At 41.4% G+C, this 22668-nt stretch overlaps 1 protein-coding gene across 3 annotated transcripts in view; it reads left to right on the top strand.

Moving 5' to 3' along the window:
* slc8a4b (solute carrier family 8 member 4b) overlaps nucleotides 1-22668 on the top strand; it is a 127150-nt gene that overhangs the window by 37693 nt on the left and 66789 nt on the right. For all 3 annotated transcript variants that reach the window (XM_006802457.3, XM_006802456.3, XM_087837664.1), the window contains one exon: nucleotides 22140-22403. In XM_006802457.3, the coding sequence (XP_006802520.2) occupies nucleotides 22217-22403 (187 nt within the window). In that variant the 5' untranslated portion in view covers nucleotides 22140-22216. The remainder of the gene's footprint in view (nucleotides 1-22139; nucleotides 22404-22668) is intronic.

Raw genomic sequence — 22668 nt, 5'->3', positions numbered from 1 at the left:
TTAGAAACATCTAGATGAGTGCCTCTTTAAGCTCCGCGCTTTTCTGTAATCAATGCTCGCACAAGGAGCCGGTTAATCCTTTCACTGAGCTCCTCAAATAGTCAATAAAGACAGAGTGCAGAGAAGAAGACCCAAAGTGTGGCAACAACAAAGAACGTAGAAGTCTTTTTTGTTGCCTGTCTTTAGACGGTTGTTGACATTGTTTGTAAGATGAGCATTTGAGGGTGAAGCTGAAGAGAGCGAATTTAAGTGACAGTGAGACAGCATGTTGAAATTGTACTTCTCTAGAAATAGTGCGGTGCCCTCGATCTCTCACGCTGCTGTCTAGTTTCATTTGTGCGTGTGTGTCTGGGGAGGTGTGTGACCTTGAGGTAACGAGGTCCATTCAGATGCTGATTGCTGGCGACTCTGCTGGTGATGCCACGAATTGATTGGCTGCAGAACCTGGAAGATTTTTCACCACCTAATCCAAATCGCTCTCCTTTTTTTTTGTCTCGGTGCCTTTGTCTCCGCTCTGTCCCTCTCTCTCGCTCTGTCCCTCTCTTCTTGGCCTCGCAGTCCATTCTCGAAGTGGATTTGGTTTGCTTATCTGTGGATAAGCCACTGCTGCTGTGTGCACGTTTGTGTGTGTCAGTGTGAGTCACTCTGCTAATTGCACCTGTTAAAAGTCTTGCCAACCTCGTTGCTTAACTGTTATAGTCATTACAACAGTGGCAGGAAAGGTCTATCCACATTCATTTGCATTTTACAGTTACTGTTTGCGCCTGTGTGAATATGCGAAGAAAATCTGAACTGATGTCGGAGTGTGTGTGTGTCTGTGTGTGTGTGTGTGTGTGCAGCCACTCAGGCTGGCGGGAACAGTGACTATTCTTTTCCTCATAATAGCAGTAAAGGTTCATTCCAGCTACTCCGCATTGTCTATAGCTGCAATTTGCATGCATGTGAATGTTTAATTGTCTGTGCAACAGTAAAAATATGAAAGCTCCCTCTCCACCCACACACCCTCTTACACACACTCTCTCTCTCACACACACACGCACAGACACACAAAAGCAGTTAACCCCCCTCCCATTGCATAATTACAGCAGGGAAGTTTTTTGCTGCTTTTTTATTAGCAGGTTTATGAGGATTACGAGCAGAGATGCATGTTCTGGTTCCCGGTATCTGGGGGGGATTTAGTGGTAGAACAAAGTTTTAAACACTGAGCAAACATTATTAATAGATACTGAGAAAAAGATATCGAGCTCTGCGTTGCCCACCCTGTCACTGCAGCAAAATAAGCAGCCGCAGGACCGTGTTTGCTGAAATGGTGCTACACTTATTAACAAGAATACACCGTGTAGAAAAGCCCGTGCTTGCATACGTTCTGTTTACATTTGCATTGGCGTGGAGCCGATTACTGCGCTGTGTAGTAACTGTGAATTGGCTGCTAAAGACAGAAACCGTTTCAGGATTCACAGACAACTGCCTGCACCTTGGTGAAGATATAATAGTGCTGGAGCAATAAATGAGGCGTTTGATAGCGTGCCGCATATTAGCAATATGCAATCAGATTCGTTACTTTCTCTTCTAATGTAAGTAAAAAGCTTTTGATGTAAAGTAAATGCAAAATTATCATAACTAGGGGAATGTAACTACTTATGGAAGCTCAGGGCATTGCTGCCTCAGGACAACAAAGGTCTTGGGTTCAAAGCGAGGTCAGTCTTTATGCAGACTGTGTGCTGTTTCCTCTGGGAGCTCTGGTTTCTCCCACCATCTAAAACATGTTAACTCGTCCATCATTGTGCCCTTGATCAAGGCACCGTCTGACAGCTGGAATTTGTCCCAGGGAGCTGCAGATGGTGGCTGCCCACTGCTCCTAATGCTCAGGATGGGTTAAATACAAAAAAACCCAAATGATTCTACATTTAATCCAGAAACCGAGGAAGTAAGGCACCATCATTCTCTGTTGTGTAAGATGTATTTCAGGACATGTAGATCACTTGTGGTTTATTGTAGGAGTAGGAGGAAGAAGATGCAAAGAAAGAGTAGAATGAGATTTGTACAAAAAATCTTGTTCCGGATCTAAAATGTTTGTTTTTTCTGCAACAGTCTGAGAAAAACAGTCTTTTTTCCAGACGTCTTATTAAATTCATTTTGATTATGTCTTCAAAGACTTGTGTGAATGATTTCTAGTTTGAAGCTTGGGTGGTGCGGTGGTTAGCACAGTCAACTTTAAGCAAGAAGGTTCTTTGTGTGCTCCGGCTTCCTCCCAATATCCGAAGACATGCATGGAATGATGCCAGTTTAGAATTGGTGATCTTAAATTGTCCCTATGTGTGAATGGTTCCCTGTTTTAGCCCTACCACAGACTGGTGACTAGGTGTACCCTGCCTCTTGCCCTCTGCCAGCTGGGATAGACTCCAGCCCCCAAAATTACCCTGAATTAGATAAGTGGAAGAAGCTGCATGGGCGTTGAATCTATGTAGAGCCTACGATGCAGCCTACACAAGTGGCTGACCCCATTGGCAGCATTTATACCTGTGCACAGTGTGCCTCAGACAAATCAACAAGAATGTGCATGACAGATTAGTCATAGCATGGTCACGGCATTTTTTATGTAAGTGATAATGAAAGGGTTTGTGGTTATGACGTATTTAAAACAGAAGTATAATTCCACTATAAGACTGTCATGAGTTTATTTTTTTTGTGATTTTTGTGTCTAAAGGATGATATTAAAGCAATAAATGCTATTTATTAAGACTTCCTTCCAACATTTTGGCTTTTTTAACGGATTCCAAAAGTTTCGCAAACTGGTATCTTTGTTTTGGATGGGAGTCTGTTTATGGTGCATGGAAACCAATGTTTTTTATGCTTTATTGCCACTGAGCTTATTTATTTACAACATTATTCACTGTGTATTGTTGATATATATACTAAAAAGGAATCATTACACAAAACTTACTAAGAGTAATTGTTTTTATTTTCATTAGGATATCTATTGTTTGTATGGCAACTTAGCTTCAGCCTGTTATTGTAATCCCCTCTTAACAGCATAATTTATGAGTAAACCCCTGTAATCTAATTGATTTAGTTAATGTTTTCCTTGTGAATAATCTGCTAACACTACTCTCTGGTTTCTCCTATCTGGCTCACACACACGCTCAGCGCACAAACACAAACACACATTCTAAGAGCATCACCCACTCATTTCATACCCATAATGATAATGATAATAACTTTCCCTATCCCATTAATCACTGTGGTAATGCCACAGCAGAACAGCAGCAGAGGCCTGTTCTCTCTCTAGCCCCACTCTCATTTTGTTTTGTCCCTCTCTCTGATAATCCCTGCTTTTATATTTATATGACCTCCGATATCAGGTTGGCTCTTTTTGCACCGCACTCAAGATAAGTGCTGTCCTCTTCATTGTTTAGTATTAGCGGCAACATTTTGCAACAGTAAATTAAGAGGTTTTCAGTGTGTCACACAGCAGATGAAGATGCTTTGTGAATCTTTAAAATGACTGAGGGTAGACAGAGGTGCATAAATATGAACCTTTGCGGCTGCCTGAAATGTCTAACTGTAGCAATAACTATTATATTTATTCATCTTTTAGATAAGAATGAATCCTGCACAGGCTGATTACTCAGACCAGATGAATTAGAGTAATGTGTCAGCATACAAGAGTACTTTTTGGTGAATATTTACAGATTGTAATGGTTTCGCAGGGTAAAATGGCTCTAGAGCGCCACCTATGCATGGTTAAATGAAGTCCTTTGAACACATAGTTTGAGCTATATGAATAAAATTTGGTGCACATGTGTAACATAGCAAAACGAGCAAAAAAGTCTGGGGTCCATAGACCCAAACCCAACAGGAAGTCCGCTGTTTTGAATTGACGTTGACATGTTCGTGCCGATTGTCATTTTCAGGTGCTGTACCTTTGCGAACTCCTCCTAGAGATGTTATCAGATCAACTTCATATTTGGTCAGTCTTAACTACAGACTTGGGCAACATTAAATTGCCGAGCTTTTGAGTTTTTGTCATTGGGCGTGGCTGTGGTGCCATCATTCGCCATGAAATTTTTATTTGTTCTTATTCCCACATACATTGTCCAATCTGGACCAAACTTCTCATGTGTGATAAGGCTCCACCCCTGAACACATTGCAACTGCCATATTTGACACTGGTGACAGCGCCACCTAGTGGGAACAGGAAATGTCATGTTTTACACTTTGGGATACAGTGTAGAGGTGAGTGACCCCAGCAACATCAAATTTGTCCCGGAAAGTCTTAAGGAGCTGGTCTTGGGTTACACTGAAAACTGTAAATTTTCATCAAAGGGCGTGACCTTGGTGGGGACGGCGGATTTAGATGTTGAAACATGAAGAACGAAATTGCTTTAACTCATAAGAAATCCAGTCCAATCTCTGCCAAACTTCACAGGCATGATAAGAGTCCCGCCCTAAACACATTGATATGCCCATTGTCAGGAATAGTAAGAGCACCACCTAGTGGGAACAGGAAATGTCATGTCTTATACTTTGATGTACTGCTCCTCACGGGTTGAGCCCACCCACCTAAAAAGCAGTGAATATTAACATCAGTCCCTCATGATGCTTCAGTGTGAAAATTGTGAGTTTCGAGGGGCTTGGAAAGCTCAAAAACTCATGAATTTTGGCACCGACCTCCAGGAAGGCTTTCTTTTTATATGGTCATTTTCATGGAGCCACAGAGCCCCCTACAAAAAATTTCAAAAGATCAGCCCCTGCGCTATGTTTCATCTATGCGTCTGAAATTTGGCAGCCTGATATAAGATATCAAGATGTACAAAAAAGTATCTTGGAACAATAGCCCCCATCCAACAGGAAGTCAACCATTTTAAATTGAACGTGTAATTTCGGGGACATTTTTTGCAGATTTCAGTTCTTGTACTTTAAGGAACTTCTAGGGATTTCATCAGATCGACATGATCTTTAGTCAGTGAAATCTAAAGACCTTTGTGTTTTTAAATTGCGAAGCTTTTGGGGTTTCGTGAAACAGCGTTGTCATGGTGGCACGTCGAGTTTTGATCATTCGCTACGTGCGAAACTGCTGTAACTCAAAGACGCATTGTCAAAACTTTACAGGCATGATGAGAGTCGAGCCCCGAACGGATCAATATGCCCCTCGTCAGCAACGATTAGAGCACCGCCTAGTGGAAAGAAGAAATGCACTGGAGGTTATAATCCTCATTGATCTAGATGAGATTTTAACTGGTGGTTCCACATCAGTGCATCAGTGTGACATTACATTACATCTCCATCACCGCCTACTGGGTGTAGGTGTTGGGCTCAACATGTTGGGGTGTGAGGATCCTTTTAACGCTGCTTGCAGCTTTCATTTATTTCATAATTTTAATGAGTTTTCAATTCACTGATGATGCTATTTTTGTGGCTGGACCGGTTTGTAGATGAATACACAAATATTACAAATAACATTCATTTATAAATTTACAAACACTTTTGATGAGCAGTAAAGTTCAGTTTCATACATAACTGAAAAAGGTCTTGTGAATGTTGAATCAAGAAAAATGTGGATTGATTCTTTTTAGTGGTGCAACGGATCACGGTTGATCTGAAATCCGAACCAATCCCACTCCACGGTTTGGTACGCACGTGATTCGAAAAAGAAAAAAAAAGTATGTGTATGGTGCGGGTGGTGGGTCTGTCAATCAGTAGTTATGGCCAGCGCTAGCGGTCCAAGTGGAGGAGCAGAGGAGTTTTCGGTATTTAAGCAGCCCTTTGCTGCCCAATCCGACCGGGCTAAAGCTATTACAAAAGCTACTGGAGTGTTTAGCTGCAGACGAGAGGCCGTATTCCGTTGTGCAAAACAGATTACATTAGATTAGATTACATTAGATTATTTATCCCTCGGGTGGGTCCCTCTGGGAAATTCAGTTTCTAGTAGCACAGCACTGACAGAAGTTGCAGAATGTGAGCAGAAATATACCATATACACACATATATAAATACAGAGAATACAAAAGGGATAAATAGGAATAAGAATACAAGAAGTACAAGAAGTATTGTGAGTCTATTACACCGTTGGATATTAACAAAAACTATTGCACAGTGAAAAGGCACTACAGCTTACTTGTCCCCCCCCTCCTTTGTCCCCGTTTCCCCTCCAGCCAGGAGTTAAACAGTTTAATGGCGTGTGGGACAAAGGACTTTTTAAGTCTGCTGGTCCTTGACTTTGGGAGAAGCGACCTCTCACTGAACAGACTCCTCTGGTTGTTTATGGCCGTGTGCAGAGGATGCCCAGCATGGTCCATGATGTCCATATTGCACCTTAATTTGTTTTTATATAAGTGCGTGGAATGAATCTTCAGTTGAATGTTTTTTAATAGGCAAAAAATACTTAAATAAGTAAATGGCGAGTCGAATTTTTGTCTTTTTATTCTATTTTTGCTGATCCGAAAATTGATCCGATCCGTGACTTAAAACTGTGATCTGATCCGAACCGGGAGATTTTTGATCTGTTACACCACTAATTCTTTTAGATGCGTTAGTTGTTTTTTTTGTTGTTTTTTTATCAAAAGCACGTATATTTCTTTAGAAATCAAGGATAGGCTTTCATTAGTGCATGAAGTCATCTGCAAGCTACTTTGCAACCCACCTCCATTCTACCTCTACCTTTCTTGTTGTGTCCTTCTTAGCTGTCATATCAGTCTTCAGTGATACCTGTATATTTGTTTCTAGGGTCTTGCTGCTTTTCTCGCCATGTCAGACTTTCCATGCATGAACATGACAGAGCAGGAAAATTCCAGAAAAGAGACATAAATGCTTTTTATAAACTACTATGAGAGAAATCTCCCTTAGATTAATCTTGATGGTCCTGCCTGAAAAGAAGGTTTTGTATATAATTTTGGTCTCCCTGGGTCATTTTCTGTGACCTTTTTTGTAGGTGAAGCCTAAAGGTCCTCCTTATTCCCAGAGTCCCAGTGCCAGTGCGTGATAGTCCCAATAGTCCATTCAAGCATGACAGCAAAGAGTAAGAGGTTTCATGATAGAAGGAAAGAGGGGAAAAAATAGATGTCTATATATAGAAACTGAAAAGTGACAACTAGAAGCATGAAGCGTGTGGAAAATGGCTGCCTTACAGCACATGGTGCTGTTGCCACAGTGACTAATGGGATAACAAACTTATTCTGGCCACACGGGTTGAAGAAAGTCACTCATTCTTTGATTATGTAAAAGAAGTAGAGGGAGTAAAATCACATCTCAGTGTGATGTTCAAATAAACGTACTGTGTGTTTGGATGTATACTGACAGGTATTCTTTATATATGTATGTGTGTGTATCTGTGTGTGTGTGTTTGTGTGTGTGTGTGGATGCATCCTCCAGTACTCAGGGATATGAGAGAGATTAGGAAGGATTAATGCAGCTACCAATAACTGCTCTTGCGGTTGCTTTCTCTCCCCTCTTCATCCTCATCTTCCCATTGACAATTACACATACATGCACAAGCAAATGACCCGTATCCCTTTCTGTCTCTTTCTGCATCCTCTAAGCTCACAGTGACAAGAGGATTTTCTTTACACTTTTTATTAAAACTGTTGTTTACTTGCATGAAAGAGTGTCAGGCTAAGATGGGGGAAAAGGGGGACTGCATGCAAAGAAATACACTGAGTTACCAGACAAGGGTGTGAGTCAGAAGGAAAGAAGCATGAATGAAATGAAAGAAAAAAATTGGATGAGTAATGTCGTAGGTAATGACAAACACAGAATGCAAAAGAGAAGATCAGGAGGTGAGCAGAGGCAAAAGAAAGACGCAGGGGAGGAAGTGATTAGGAAGGACGGAAAAGAAAGGAAGAAGCAAACAAGACCAACTTGCATCTGTGCAGTGGTAATATTTTCACTGTGACTGACACACACACACAAACCACATCTGGATTTTGTTGTCAAACTGTGCCACAAGTTCTAATCTAACAGAATCCAGTTCTAATGCTAAAAAATCAGAAATGAACAGTCTTATAAACACTACATAGTGTTTAGTAATTTAATTTTCTCTCCCGATATAGCTGTAATCACTGGACCTTTATCAAGTGCAGTGTTAAATCCAAGATTTTTTGGATGAGCTGTTTTTGTATTTTGGCTAAAACTCAAACTGCCTGCTCAAGCAGTAAAGGGAGGAACACGCATACAGACACCTATGTTGGTTTGGTTGTTTCTATGGGGACATTCATGGCAATTAATGCATTCCCAAGCCTCTTACTGTTAAGTAACCACACAACTAAATGCCAAAACTGCCGTAACTTTCAAACAAGCCTGTGAAAAGAATGGGAGTTAATTGAGAGGTTTGATTATTGGAATTTTTGCGATCCACAATCAGCCCGTTCTACAAGGCCACATTTTCAGCAGGCACATTTAATGAGCAATTCATATATATGTCCTCTTTTCAAAGTAATAAGAGACCAGAGAAAGCAATAATTCTAATTATTTTAAACTGAAGCAGCAAAAATAACCTGGGTTACACTTTTCTTAAGAGACACTGTAATTAGTCAAATGTAAGACCAGGGAATTAAATCAACCATCAGTGGCACGGTCATAGGAGGTCTAGGCAGGGTGGCACATACCTCTTCAGTGAAGTATGTGAAAATCCCCTAAATTAAATGGAAGGGTTTTCATTTCACCACCATCCAACCAACTTGTTATTAATTTAATAAAAAATTCAGCAAGAAAAATACCAAGATTAAGTGAGGGTCATCGGAGAAAATCTACTGAGAATGAAAACACACTCAGCCTGCGAGCTGTGTATAAATATTAAATGGTATTTGTGCAAGCTAAACAGTAATGCAAATATCTTAAAACACATCTGGTAGTCTTTAGAGGTGGGAAGTAACAAAGAACAAGTACTTTGTTACTTCTATTTTGTCACTGTACTTTGTCACACTTAAAATAAGACACAATTAGCTACAGAGTAACATTTCAGTGAGATATAGTAACTTGTTTTTAGACAGTACATCTTGGATCTGGAGAATTTTCACTTCTTCCATTGGCAGATTTCTTTTCACTTAATACTTAATAAGATACTTTTGCTTGAAATAAGGGGGAAAAAATCTGCCAATCTGCCAATGAAAATTCTGAGATGAGATATTTTGACTAGATATTAGACCAGGGGTAGGTAACTCCAGGCCTCGAGTGCCGGTGTCCTGCAGGTTTTAGATGTGTCCTTGATCCAACACAGCTGATTCAAATGGTTAAATTACCTCCTCAACATGTCTTGAAGTTCTCCAGAGGCCTGGGAATGAACTAATGATTTGATTCAGGTGTGTTGACACAGGGTGATGTCTAAAACCTGCAGGACACCGGCACTTGAGGCCTGGAGTTGCCTACCCCTGTATTAGACAAATATACTTGGTAAGATTTTGAGTTTTTGCTGTGTATTTGTAGTCTACAGCTCTGATGTTATATTCAAAATGGCCCCAGTCTGAGATTGGAAAAGTCATGTTTTTTTCTCTTATGGTCGCTGCTTAATGTGTTTTACAAGAGCAAAAAGCCCAGTAGACTTTTGACCACTAGCCACAAAATTTAAAATTCACATTAAGCTAATTCTCCTTGAAGACATTCATTTCATTTATTCATTTTAATGGAGTTTGTTCACTCATCTAAAACCGCAAAAAAAAAGAAAAAAAAAAAGGAAAGTTGAACCCGCCTCAGCTTTTACTGCAGCTTCATATCAGTGTGTGCTCAGTTGGGCATGTAGATAAGACAAGCTAAAGTAAGCTAAGCTAAACTAAGATAAGATAAGACAGAAAACATGTAAGCATGTATTCTTAGGGACACACTTTGTAAACTGAACACCGTTTATTCTAACCTTTTATATCTTTATGGCAAAAAAGCATCTTATTGTAATTCTGCATTTTGCTGCTGCTTTCTTTTATAAAGAAGGAAGCGCTTTAAAAAACATTGTCAAATCTGTTGATTAGGAATACTTTCCCGTGATTAAAAATAGAGAAAAGTTCATTAGATTAACTATTATAAACTATTATATTACATTATAAGTATTTAAAACTATTGACAATTGCAATAAAAATCTTTGCATCTCTTAAATTCCCACTGTTATCCAATGCTGACCAAACTACCAGGCACCAGCACCATTCAGTAAATGTTTGTATACAGTAGCTCAGCAAGTAATATCTAATGTGTTATATTTTGTCAAAGGCACTGACCGGCATTTCATAGCATAAAAAATCCTTTGGTGCTCTTTGCTATGACTCTATGATGAGTTTTGCAGGGACATATTTTGGCAAAAGAAAGTTTAAAACACAGAGCTCTCGAATGGGAGAGCAACCCCCGTCTGACTCTTTTATATTATGATGATTTAAGTTTCAGTTTAGCCTCAAGTTTAGTCCTTCCTATATTTCTGAGTGTTTTGGGTTTCCCACGTTATGGTTATTTCTCTGAGGTTCCTCTTGTGTCTTTGTCTCACCCCGTGTCGCCTGTGTGACTCTGTCGTGTCATTGTGTTTCTCAGTTCTCTCGTCCAGGTCTCACGTTCTGGCTTCCCTGTGTTTTGTGTTTTAACTTTGTTTTAATTTGCCCAGTTTGGTTAGTTAGTCAAGTCTTGGTTTATTGTTTTGCCTTCTATTTGTATTATCATCCAGCCTTTGATAAACAGCTCGCTTTTTGTTCAACATCACTCTCGCCTTCAGCCGTCTGCGTTTGGGTCCACCTCCTCTCTCCGGCAGATCGTGACACTTGTAAAATTCACCACCCCTCCTAGACCTTAATGCAGACTTAAGACCTCTTTAAAATTTGCATACAATATTGCGAAGGCCCATGTGTTAAGTCACTAGTTCTGGCTCTGGGATGAGGATGCATTGCCTCATTAACTACACTGGTAGATATACAGTTAGAATTACAGTGAAAGATGTTAACTCTCCTTGTGATATCTGTATTTGCATTTCACTTAAAAAGTCATCTATGGAGCAAAAAAAATCACAGCTGCATATTATTACTTTTTGCATGCTGCTTGATTATCTACACACACTCACACACGATACTGAATATGCATGGCCACCTCTGCCACTGGCAAAAATCAGCCTTATTTATGCATTCAAACAAATTAATTTCCTCCGAAGTTCTTCAGTGCTTCTCGCATCTGACACACACAACGTAGGACAACGAACTAACTTTAAAAACGCCCACAAACACCCAAATGGACATAGACGTCACCCACACAGCAAGCATAATCATATCATGCATCATCTTTTCTTGTATTAATGTCACAGCCCATTAAAACCATTTTAAGCTTATTTGGCTAATGTCCATGCCTACACAAAGTTTCACATGTTACGCAGCAAAGCGAAAAGGGAACAGATAGTGAGGAAGGAAACGGAAAGTGAGAACTTGGACTGCAGGCCCATATCTTTCTAGTCTACGCAGTCTTATGTGGCATAACAACATGTAACAGCAAGAGATGGACCACAATAAAAACTACAACAAACAAAATGAAATATAAAGGAAAAGGAAGAGAGTGGAGATGTTTTGCCACTTCAGGCAGGATAGTATTAACCGACACTGACTCGATACCCTGTGGTGAGATTTGTACGGTGCTCTTTTTTTGCCATGAACTTCACTTCACCTTCTCCAGTTTCTTAAATTATTCAGAGGCCAAAAAAAACCCCACTTACCATAAAGCCACATGACAAAAACAGGAACTGTTTTTAAATTCATATCACTACTTTTTTGACAGATAAAGTAAGCAGAATAAATGTAAGAGTAAAGGAGAAAGAGAGAAGTTGTACCAAGAGCCATGGGATTGCACGTGAGCTTGCTTTGTCTCTGATTAACCTTTTGACCTCAGCCATAGGTGCAATTGCTATAAATCATTACATCTCACACTGATATATGTACAAGCACATCTCTCCAATTTGTGTCAGCTTATTGGTCTCATGAGTGCGCCAGTGTTAGCGCAGGTATTAGTTACATTGTGGGGACCTAAATGTGTTTGTCTCATTCTGGGGACTCATCTTTAATGGGGACAAAAGCCAAGCACCCATTACAAAACCAGTACAAACCATTAAATTCTAAGGTGAAGACATGTTTCAAGGTTCAGGACGAATAGATTTCAGTTAAGGTTAAGTTAAGTAGACATGGTTCAGGTTCAAGCAGCTCAACAGACAATGAATATAAGTCAATGTAATGTCCTCTGAAGTCATGAAAACAAGATTGTGTGTATAAAAGTGTGCGTTTGTCCTCAGGGTGATGGATAAGCCCGAGGCAGCTCGATGTTGAGCACAGTCCTGTAGGGAGAAACATTGAGTGACCAGACGAGTACTGACCACACACATGCACACCCTTAGCGACATACTAACAAACTCTCCTGAACGCCTGCAGCTGTTGGCCTGTGAAGTATTTGGGGAGATAAACTTCAAAGATAAACGCGTCTCCAACTGCATTTGATTTTAAAAATACATATTCAGTGTTTGTCGTTTTGCTTAGATCCCGCTTCAAGAAATAATTGGCTAACTGTTTACAACCTTTTCACATTACAGGTCTGTAGTGACCTGCCTTCAGATATTCACTGTTACAAGTTTTCGTGTCATTCTCCTAAACTGAAGGCGGATGAGGAATAGGTAAGATCCGGTGGGATGCATTTGTGAGCATTGCAAATACTTTTGATGCAGCATTTCTCTCTGTGGATGCACCGTCCGCAATCACAGCTACAGTTCCTCCGATCCGAGCTTGAATCATACATTCATTTTATAAATGCATTGAGTTGAATATAACACTGCAAAACCCAGAATATGGATTTAATAGCTAGCGTTCAGTCATTATCCTCTTTGGAATTACAGATACACGGACACACGGATCTTTAATCCAAAGCTCGCTGAAGCATGTGCAACACTTTACGGTGACTTATAAAGTTATTTAGAGGCTTCCTGTGTCCCTTCTTTCCATTCAGCGTGCATTACTATCACTTTAAAATCTGCACCATGCTCTGGAGAATGTGGAGCACTTTACAACATTCTCTAACACACTTGGACAGCTGTATCCATGGCCCAGTAGGGCGCATTCACTATTGCCCTTAAATCTGCCTAATTATGCATCCCATGAGCTCTTCAGCCACTCGATAGCTGTAATCTCGGAGCCACACACACTCTGCTTCTCTTTCTCCACGAGTTTCTACATCTCTTTTCATCTCCTCTCCTCATTTCTTGGGTTATCATCTTTATTACCTTGCACGCTTTTCTGCTTTCTCCTCTTCCATTCCACCCCCCTGCTCCCCACTTGCGTCATCCTCATCTTACGTTTAATCTTGTCCTTACCGAGAAACCAAGCTGTTCTAGCAACATGTCCCTCAGGCCAATGTGACCACTACCTCCTGGGTTCGCCTCCCCTGTCTTGCTACGTCACCCCTCCACCCTGCCGCCAAACCCCCTCTACCTCTTTCCCTGCAATCCTTGAACTTGACTCAGCCAATAATTAGTCATGCATGCATTTTATTTTTCACACAAACACAATATTTACATCACACCCATTTACACCCAGTAAACTCTGGCGCACAGCACAGCACCAGTTAATTTGCAGAGTTCAATCCATGCACATACAACCATAAACACAAAATACTCTAAAGACATAGACCAAGTTATGGTGGATTCTTCTTGCTCTCTGTCATTCTTTGTGAAGAAGTGAGGACACTTTTGTTTGAGACAAAATGAAAGAATAGATTCAAGAGGTGAAAAAGATTGTGAAAAGTGAGATTCAATAATATTAGCATTGGTTCGTATACAGCTCCATTTTTGGAGAATGCACAAATGTGAAGTTCAGACTGAAAGGAGATACAGTCAGCAATACCAGAAAGATCTGCAACAAAGGCTTAAGGCTTATCAGATTTAAGAAAATATCAGAAAATTGATCTGTTTTCATATTCAGTCCTAATGAAGATAAAGGCAGATTTATCCTAACTAACTAACCAACTCCAGATCTTTTGAACGAAAACCTACCAGGAGGTCTCACTCTGCACGATAAGGCTTCATCTGAAATTATATATGATTAGTATCCACATCCATTTTTTCTTTTAAATGTATAATTAAAATCTTATAGTCTTACGTCCCCCTTAACACTCAAGTAGTTAAGGTGCAGATAGATGTCGCTAACTGTGACCAATCCTTTAAACAGCACCGTGGTTCAGCTTTACGTTGACATCATTCATGGTAGGGCGACTTTGTTGATAGCGATAGAAACTGAGTTCAGTATATAAATTACATGCTTAACAATAATTATACCTGCAAGCCTCAGGTCTGGCAAGAAAGAGAATGAAGCTGTTTATATGAACAGCGAGTAAAACTTAATAACAAGGAGGATGCGGACGAGTCTGGAGGGGTGGCATAATAAAGGTAGCAAGAGATGAGAAGATAAAAATGCCCATCCTGACAAGTAATATTTCTACCTACATACCACACATCGGCTTTCTTTCTAACCTTCAAAACAGCACACACCACAGCCGTGCCATAAAACCAAGATATGACCTGGGATTTAAAGGGAGATAGCAAATAGAGAATGCAATGAAATGCATATTTGGAGTCCTCAGAGAGTACATAAATCTGGGTCTGGCCACTTCTGTGTTGTATTTGTATAAAGCTTTTATCTGAAAGAGCAGCAACATATTAAAGTACTGCCACACAACCCTCACATTTCAGCAAAGCACCTTTTCTCACGGCTGCTTTTGATGACATACCACTTTGGCTCATTATTTAAACAAAATATTATGTGGTGTGTTTAGCTGGGGTTGTGTTAGCTATGTGAAAATAAGGAGTTTTAGAACTGAAGAGAAGGGGAGCTTGACACCAGTGCAGCCGGTTGAATCAAATGTCATTTGTTCCTAACACAACAGTGTCTGTGTCCGTCCGTGTGCATGTGCGTGTATTTGTTGTAATGTGCTCTGTCAAAAAAGGCAGATCAACAAAAGACAGCTGATGCGAATCGACAATCATAGTCAATTGTCTCGCAGCTTCCATTAAGCGGGCTGAAGCTTGTGACGTGCCTTAGAGAGGGTGTGAACACGAAGGCTGTCTGCCTTCATCTAATCTTCCAGTCTCTCTACTTAAAGCTGGTTAATTTGTCCATCCCTGTGGTTAGATTTGAGTTGACCCGGTAGCAAATTATTGCATGAAGACAATGGTCATGGCAGTGTAACTCTGGCTTGGGTGTAAGGCAGGTCATCTGCTAACCACAAGGTTGGTAGTTCAATCCCTGGCTGCTCTAGTCTGTATTGCAAAATTTCCTCGGGAAAGATACTGAACCCTGAGTTGCTCCTGATGAGCCCTTGACTACTAAAACAGAGCAGTCAAAGCACTCTATAAGAGAGATAATTGCTATTTCTATAAAAGATGGATATAGCTTCCAGGTCTGAAAAGTGAGATTTATATAAAATTTCATAATGGCCAGAAGGGAGCGACTTCATTGGCTGCAAAAAGAAGTCGCGTAGAAGTCAAAGAGAAAATGGCTTTGGTTCCTTTCATCCATCAGTAAACACTTTCTTGACTGGTTTATGATCTCTGTTACTAGTTTGAAGTCTTACTCAGTGCACATGATGTTCATTTTGTACATTTTGTGCCCACTTGGAGTAACATAAATGATAAAGAGGTCACTACCATTTGTTTTCTCAGTCAGATCCACCGCTTGCTCATTATGTCTGGTTTCAAGATCTCAGATGTGACAGAAAAATGTTCAGCTTCTAAAAGAGGACTTCACAAAGCAGTGGGCGATGTTACAGTGTTTACAGTCACCTTTAAAATTTTGTGGTTGCACCTGATTGTATCAACTCTTTGTATGTACAAAGGCAGGGTGTACACCTCACCCCTGGCGTCGTTGCCCACCTCTCAATTTTAAATACACGTAGACATTGAGGGCTATCAGGAGGGGCTATGCGCTTACCTGCTGCTCTCTGGCAGGTAGCTCCATGCCCTCCTGGGTTTTAAATGCACCTTAGAACACACATGCATCAACACTACATATGAGCGGGCGGAGGGAGGTTTGGAGTCTTCACACACCCCCGTTCTCTGCGACCTGCTGGAGCGGGGGGCCGGGAGGAGGAGTTGGCCGCCCGACTGGGGTCTGGAGTGTGGGGCCTCCCTGCTGCTGCGGAGTCGGGGCGGTCTGCTTCTCCCCACTGCAGGGAAAAGGGTAACCTGGGTCTGGGTGCAGTTTCCCCCTCCAGGGGCAAGGGTACCTAGACCCGGGGCTTAGAGTACGCTTGGGGAGTGTGATTGTGTGTACAGTGTCTCTCTATGTCTGTCTCCATGTTGGTTGAGTGTTGAGTAATTGCATATGAGAGCATGAGGGTGGGAATGGATGTTTGTATGTCTGTGTCTATATGTCAAGTCCGGTATCAGACGCCACCTCTCTGGGGACATCTCAGGCCCTCCAAGGTATGGAGGCCTATCTCCCCCCACCACTTCCCCTGCCAGTGGCAGTCGCCCTCAGACATCGGTGCGTTGGTGGTTCTTTGTGTCCGGGGATGGGCGTCCAGGTACACACCGGCTCACTCCTTGGTGGCTGCTTGTTGGGGCCTGGAGCCTGGGGCTCGCTCAGGCCACTTCGGGGGTGGGGTGCCCTCAGCCTCTCGGCCTGGGGCTCAGTCACTCTGGCGCAGCTGGCTGCCGGCGGAGCTCACGGGCACGTCACTACAACCTTCCCTGGCTTCTGCTCCGCGGCTGCTGAATGACCCCTCATCTGGGACTCTCCTCAGCTCTTTCTGGGACAGTGGCACGGCTGCCCCTCTGTTGGTCTTCCTTGGTCTCTTGTGTTCTGGGGGCCTCTGGATGTCTGGAGTTTTGATCTCCTCCATACCTGCTTCAGGCCCTGGAGGACGGGGCTGTGGCCCCCCACACCCTCTAACAGATCATTACATGAAGGAACCTTTTAAAAACAAGCGCGTCCATGCTCACAGGTGTACACACAGGTGCTCACACACACAAACTGCACCCTTTTTGGCTCCTACCTCAAAGCACACTGTGCACTGTCAATATTACGTGCTGCACAATAATGTTTAATATTTAGTATTTACTGTTATATCCCCACATATCATCGTGATGTTGTTTATTCTATTGCTCTCGTCTTCTTCTGCTTGTTTTCTTTTTTCTTTCTCAACAGGTGATCCAGGTGATTGATATATGTATTTTTTTGTCTGCTTATTTAGTTGGTTTTTGTTTTTTTGCCCTTTATCCCCGTCCCTCTTCTCTGCTGTTTCTTCCCCCTCTTCCTTTCTCCCCTTTCTTTTCCTCATTCAAGTCTGTCCCGTATCTAGCAAGTGAAAATAAAAAATAAATAAACAATTAAAGGTGAATCAAATAGACCATTACGGCAAGGCTGGGATGGTCAATTTGGTAAAGTAAATCCGTTGGGCATCTTTCTTTGCCTTTAGACAATAATTCTGATGGCAAAAGAGCCAAACGGGACAGGCAAAAAAAAAAAGTATGTACAAAGGCAGTCTGGAGGAACAGCAGAGTCTACTGCTGCACGCTGAATCCCTGTAAAGAGACCTGATTACAAAGTGTGCAAACACTGAATGGCATTTAATGAAAAATGTAGACCATGTAGTCCTTTCATCCTTGTAATTGCAGTGGCATCCAACACTTGCAACAAGCATCAAACAATGATCAAATTTACTGGTATTTTCACACATTCCTAAGTTCACACGAACACCTGTCGGCTTGAGTGAAAGCAGAAAAAGCCATTTGGCAGGAGTGTGTCTGTGCTTGTGTGTGAATCAGCGCAGCCGAGTATTTGTCTCTGTGCCAGTGCATGTGTTGATATTCTAATTTACACACACACAAGCATTGCTTTTATGTCAGAAGAGATCATTTTGTGTGTGTGATAAGTCAGAATGATTCAGTTCTTACACAAAGTCTTGAGGGAATAAGGAACACATGCAGCACAAACACAAGCACCAGGGTTAAGAAGTCATTCGGAGCCTCGGACTTGGCCTCAAGCCTCGAGGAAAACGACTAACACAATGAAAATGCAATTTTTCCTCTGCTTATACTCCAGTAATTTGTATTAGGTATTACGAACAAAGCCCCTTGTAATAAACATTAAGTGGACAACTTTTGGGAAAACAAACAATAAATGTGTTTTTTCCTGGTGTAATAAAAGATGACTGAGGGTTACATGTTCTTAGGGTCCTACTTTCAGTCGGTACAATCTCCTATTATTCTGCTCATCTTTCCTTTTCTCATCTGTGTGCCGACATCTCTGTTTGCACATTATCACTTAAAGGTTGCTTTAAGAATGCTAAATTAGAAAGCATCTCGACTCAGCCCTGGAAAAGGCTAATAGCGTTTTTTAAAGTACAAAAGCCTCATTACAAATTAGAAGAACCTTGACACAAATCGAGCTGGTAAGCTTCAGCTACGGCTACATTAAGCCACAGCCGTTTATTTCTACATTTAGCCCCTGCGTTTGTGTTTGTAAAAGCCAATTCAGAGGCTCTCACCAGACATTTAGAGCTGAAATCTATATAAGACTAAGGGGACTTTTTTACCCATAATTCCCCCCATTACCAGTGTTTGCACCAGCATGAACTGTGTAGATATTTTAAGTTGTAAGAGCTTTAGATTTGTTTACCGATCAGGATGATATAAAAGGAGCAGGTATGTTGAACTAAAAGGAGGTGTGAAAGAGTGGTTGAGCGGGGGATATTGAGAGGTGCTTGAGACGTGAAGTGGTGACAGTCCATGTGGGCAGAGAGAGAGAGAGACAGAGGACAACAGGACATTGACTTGGAGACATGAGGGTGCAGGAGGCGTGGGTGACTGACAACGAAGCTGAGAGGGAGATGGAAAAGGAGATCAAGCAAGTAAGAGAAAAACAGGAAATAAAGGATCAGAAATTAACTTTAGGGACCTTTTCAGGAGCAACGCGATGATTATGATTTAAAATGATCCAACTACTACTGTGAAAAATCTAGAAACAAAAATATACCACTCACTATTACTGAATAGAAATTCAGAAATTCATCTTCATATTTTCATATGTTGTCAGAAATCTGTAGACCAGCTGTTGATGTGAGCTACTCCTGTTTGTGCTGTTGTTAGCCTGCTAGCTTATCTCCTGCCTGGAGGAGTTGGAAGTCCTAACATGCAATGGATGTGCATGCTTTTAACGTTGTGAACTTGGACCATTTCACATGGGAGGCTATAAGGATTGTCTCCGTTTATCACTGCTGCGTGGCTGTAGGGCCACAGGTGAAAAGTCACATGCTGAAGGCTGGATTACTAACGAGCAAGGCAGGAAGTGCCCGAGAACTGAGAGCCTCCAGATTGTTGCGTATTGCAACACAAAAGGACATTATGAAGCAGAAATGATAAAGGGAGTTAAAGGATTTTGCACATGAATGTATACAGATCTGAACAGAGACTTTTATCTAAGCCTGTGAACAAATTTTAAAAAAGAAAAAGCTTTTGTTGCTCCAGAGGGAGTGGTGTGAAGTCTGACAAACAGCTGCAAGGAGTTGGTGCTGAAGACTACAAGTAGAAACTGAAAAAAAGTTTGAGTGCACAAAAAAGTGAGCTTCCCCAATATCTCATCTCTGCTTGAGGCTACGATAGGTTTTACATGCATAACACACCCGAATCAAACTGTCAGTGGTCAAAGTGTATTACGGGTAATGCATGAACTTTGTTTCAATGCAGAAGAACGCATAGGTGTGCAAGTTTGAAGTATATTCACGTCTAATGCAATGACTGCATGCCTAACCAAGATAAAGACCCTCAGATTATCTTATGCCTCCCTGGAGATGTGTGCACAGAGTTGCCAAAACACATTTTAGTACCAGGAGGACGTGCATGATTTCTAAACATAATCCTGAGATGTGACCACTGAAAACAAACCCAAGCATGCTGCAATGCAGGAGTGAAGTCATTTTTGGATAAAAGGGACAAAAAATAAATACTGAAAAAGAAAAGGGAGCGTTAGAAGAAGACGGCGGAGGAGAGAAGTGACTTAAAGTGACAGGTTGTTGTCAGAGCGGCGAGACCCTGGAAGATAGATTAAGACAGGGTCAGCAACTTGACGCTAATGTCATGACTCATGACTAACCGCGGCTGTGTGTGCATAAGTGTGTGTGTAAAAACAGGGTCAGCAGTTTTTATTTGTCCAGAGTGGACTAAACCAGAGAGTGGAGCGTGTGTGTGTTTGTTTGTTTGAGAGGATGTCAGTACGAGGCCAGGAACTTTTGCACCATGAGGGTGCTTGACACAGTTTGTGCATTTGGGTGTTTTTTGTGTATTGGTGCATGTGTGCGTGTCTGTCTCCATGACCGTTTGCACTTGTTTGACCCAACGCTGCCTGGTCAAACCATTTCGCTTCCCTTTGTTTTGGTGCATTTTCCCTCACAAACCGTTCACGCTGAACAGCCACTTGTACTCCTCGTCACAAAAACAGATTGCTGTTGTATCTCTGCTGTCGACTGCTTGTTTCCAGCTTAGCTTATGTTTGCTGCCAGAGAAATGTGCAGCAAAGAGCGGCATTTAAAGCTGCTCTTTGTTTTAAATGCTGCAGTAACTTGCGTGTAAAGATTCAAGATTCACACATGAAAGACTACAATCAAGGCCAATGGTGGAAACAGAAAAATGCCCAAATTTAAAGGAATCAGTGCTGAATGTTGCTACATTCAAATTCAGAGTTTTATTTGTTCTGTCTTCTATAGCTGGGAGTGAAATTGCAATCTTTAAACCCGCAGGGATGGATTGATCCATTTCGCAAGAGATATTCACTTCAGTTTTATTTATATAGCCCTAAATCACAACAAGGCACTTTATATTGTAAGGTAAAGACCCTATAATAATTCAGAGAAACCCCAATAATCAGACCACCCCTATATATGAGCAAACACTTGGCGATAGTAGGAAAGAAAAACTCCCCTTTAACAGGAAGAAACCTCCAACAGAACCAGTGTCAGGGCGGGGCAACCGTCTCCCACAACTGGCTGTGGGTGTGAGAAGAATGATTAAATGCAGAGCAGTGTAGAGACAGTAAACAGCAATAACACAATGTCACATTGCAAACCTGGCAAGGCAAACATTTCTTGTTTGGGGCTATCTACTTATTAAATTAAGTATTTTAGATTTTAGCTCTGTTTTGGTCTCCACCAATTCCTGAAAAAAGTAACTTGCGCCGTAGCTAAGAGCTCAAATTGCGTCCCTCATATAAGATTTGACTGTTTAATGCAGAAAAGAGTCTGTAGAACAGTTTTATTAAAGGACCCTGGATGTTTTAGCTATTCTGGGGCCATCCACTCTGTCCACTGTAACTGGTGCCTTTAAAAGAGTAAATGAACCAGCCAATTTGTTGATGGTAGGGATACACGGAGCATGCTGATCATTGTACTAGACAGACAGCAAACAAGCCAAGCACGATGTGAAAGAGACACGAAAGTTGCTGATTTCTTTTTCTGCAATGAAAACATCCCCTGTGGATTTCTCCAGGACTGATTCTGACTAAAATTGATTGTGTTCTCATAAAAGCACAACCATCGTCTGTGATTGCAGTTTGCCAAGGGTGCTTTTGTTAATTATTTATTATCAAAATAGAGTTTTTGTATTCATATTTTAGCAATGGAACATGTAACTGTGTAACAATCTCCAAGTTCTTACTGTCTGCTTTGCTTCAAAGCTGCTATTGACTATTCTGTAGTGATTGATTTTTTTCATCTGGGTTCCCGAGCAGCTCATCTGCTACATCTGCTTCAGCTTTATTGTTTTAACTTCATTACAGATGCTGGCTACAAGTGCATCATCATTTACAGCACTTCTACAGACTCTTTCTTAAACTTCTCTTTAAGTAATGACTTTCCATTATTGCTTTTATTGCTTTTTCATTTCATTGTATCTGTTCAAATGCGTTGTGAAGCACTTTGTAACTATGTTCTATTGACTTCTAGGAAGAAAAAAAGAAGTCGTCACACATATAAGGTTTCGCTGACAGCTCACCTGAGCTGTTTTCCTCACATGAAACACATGTTTCAGAACGTTTTAATTGAAGACACCTAACAGTTGTTTTCATACTAAATACAATTAAGTGAACTGAAACAGTTCGTGTGAAAATTCATAAATAGGTGTTATCAACAGTGAAGTAATCCACCCTTTCTCTGTCTGTCTCCAGGTTTTAGGTATCGACCTACACTGAGCTGACCCAGAGCACAACTCGGTAGAGTCCAGTGAAGGTCCACATCAGCAGAAATGGCTCCGGCAGCCATGTCTAAGCCTCCATCCTCTCTCAACTCACTCCGCCCTTTCCACTTTTCTCCCTCTTCTTTCCTTCTCTGCCTCCTTCTCTCCTTCTTTTTGTTGCTGTCATGCCCTGGATCGGTCAGTGCAGGTGCCGGAAAGAAAAACTGTTCCTCTGGTGGAGACCCCTGTCAGGAAGGTGGGTCTGTGAGAAAACTGCAGTTTAATGTGAAAGAAGCACTGTAAAGAAGTAAAGAAGCACTGACATGATTAGACGTCTGTATGTAAGCCTCTCAGTGAGTGCAGTGAACTGAGAGGGTTCAATAAAATGGGTTACGCCTCTAGTTTGGCTGCCTGTGTACCAGCCAAGTCTTTGCAATCAGGAGAACCGATAAACATGACGATCAGCCTGACACTCAACACATTTCAACATATTTTCTCCTACGCTGATTATGGAGTATTAA

This window comes from Neolamprologus brichardi, chromosome 3, assembly GCF_056152115.1.
Source record: "Neolamprologus brichardi isolate AB-2024 chromosome 3, ASM5615211v1, whole genome shotgun sequence".
NCBI lineage: Eukaryota > Metazoa > Chordata > Actinopteri > Cichliformes > Cichlidae > Neolamprologus > Neolamprologus brichardi.
This window is presented reverse-complemented; position numbering and strand designations above follow the sequence as displayed.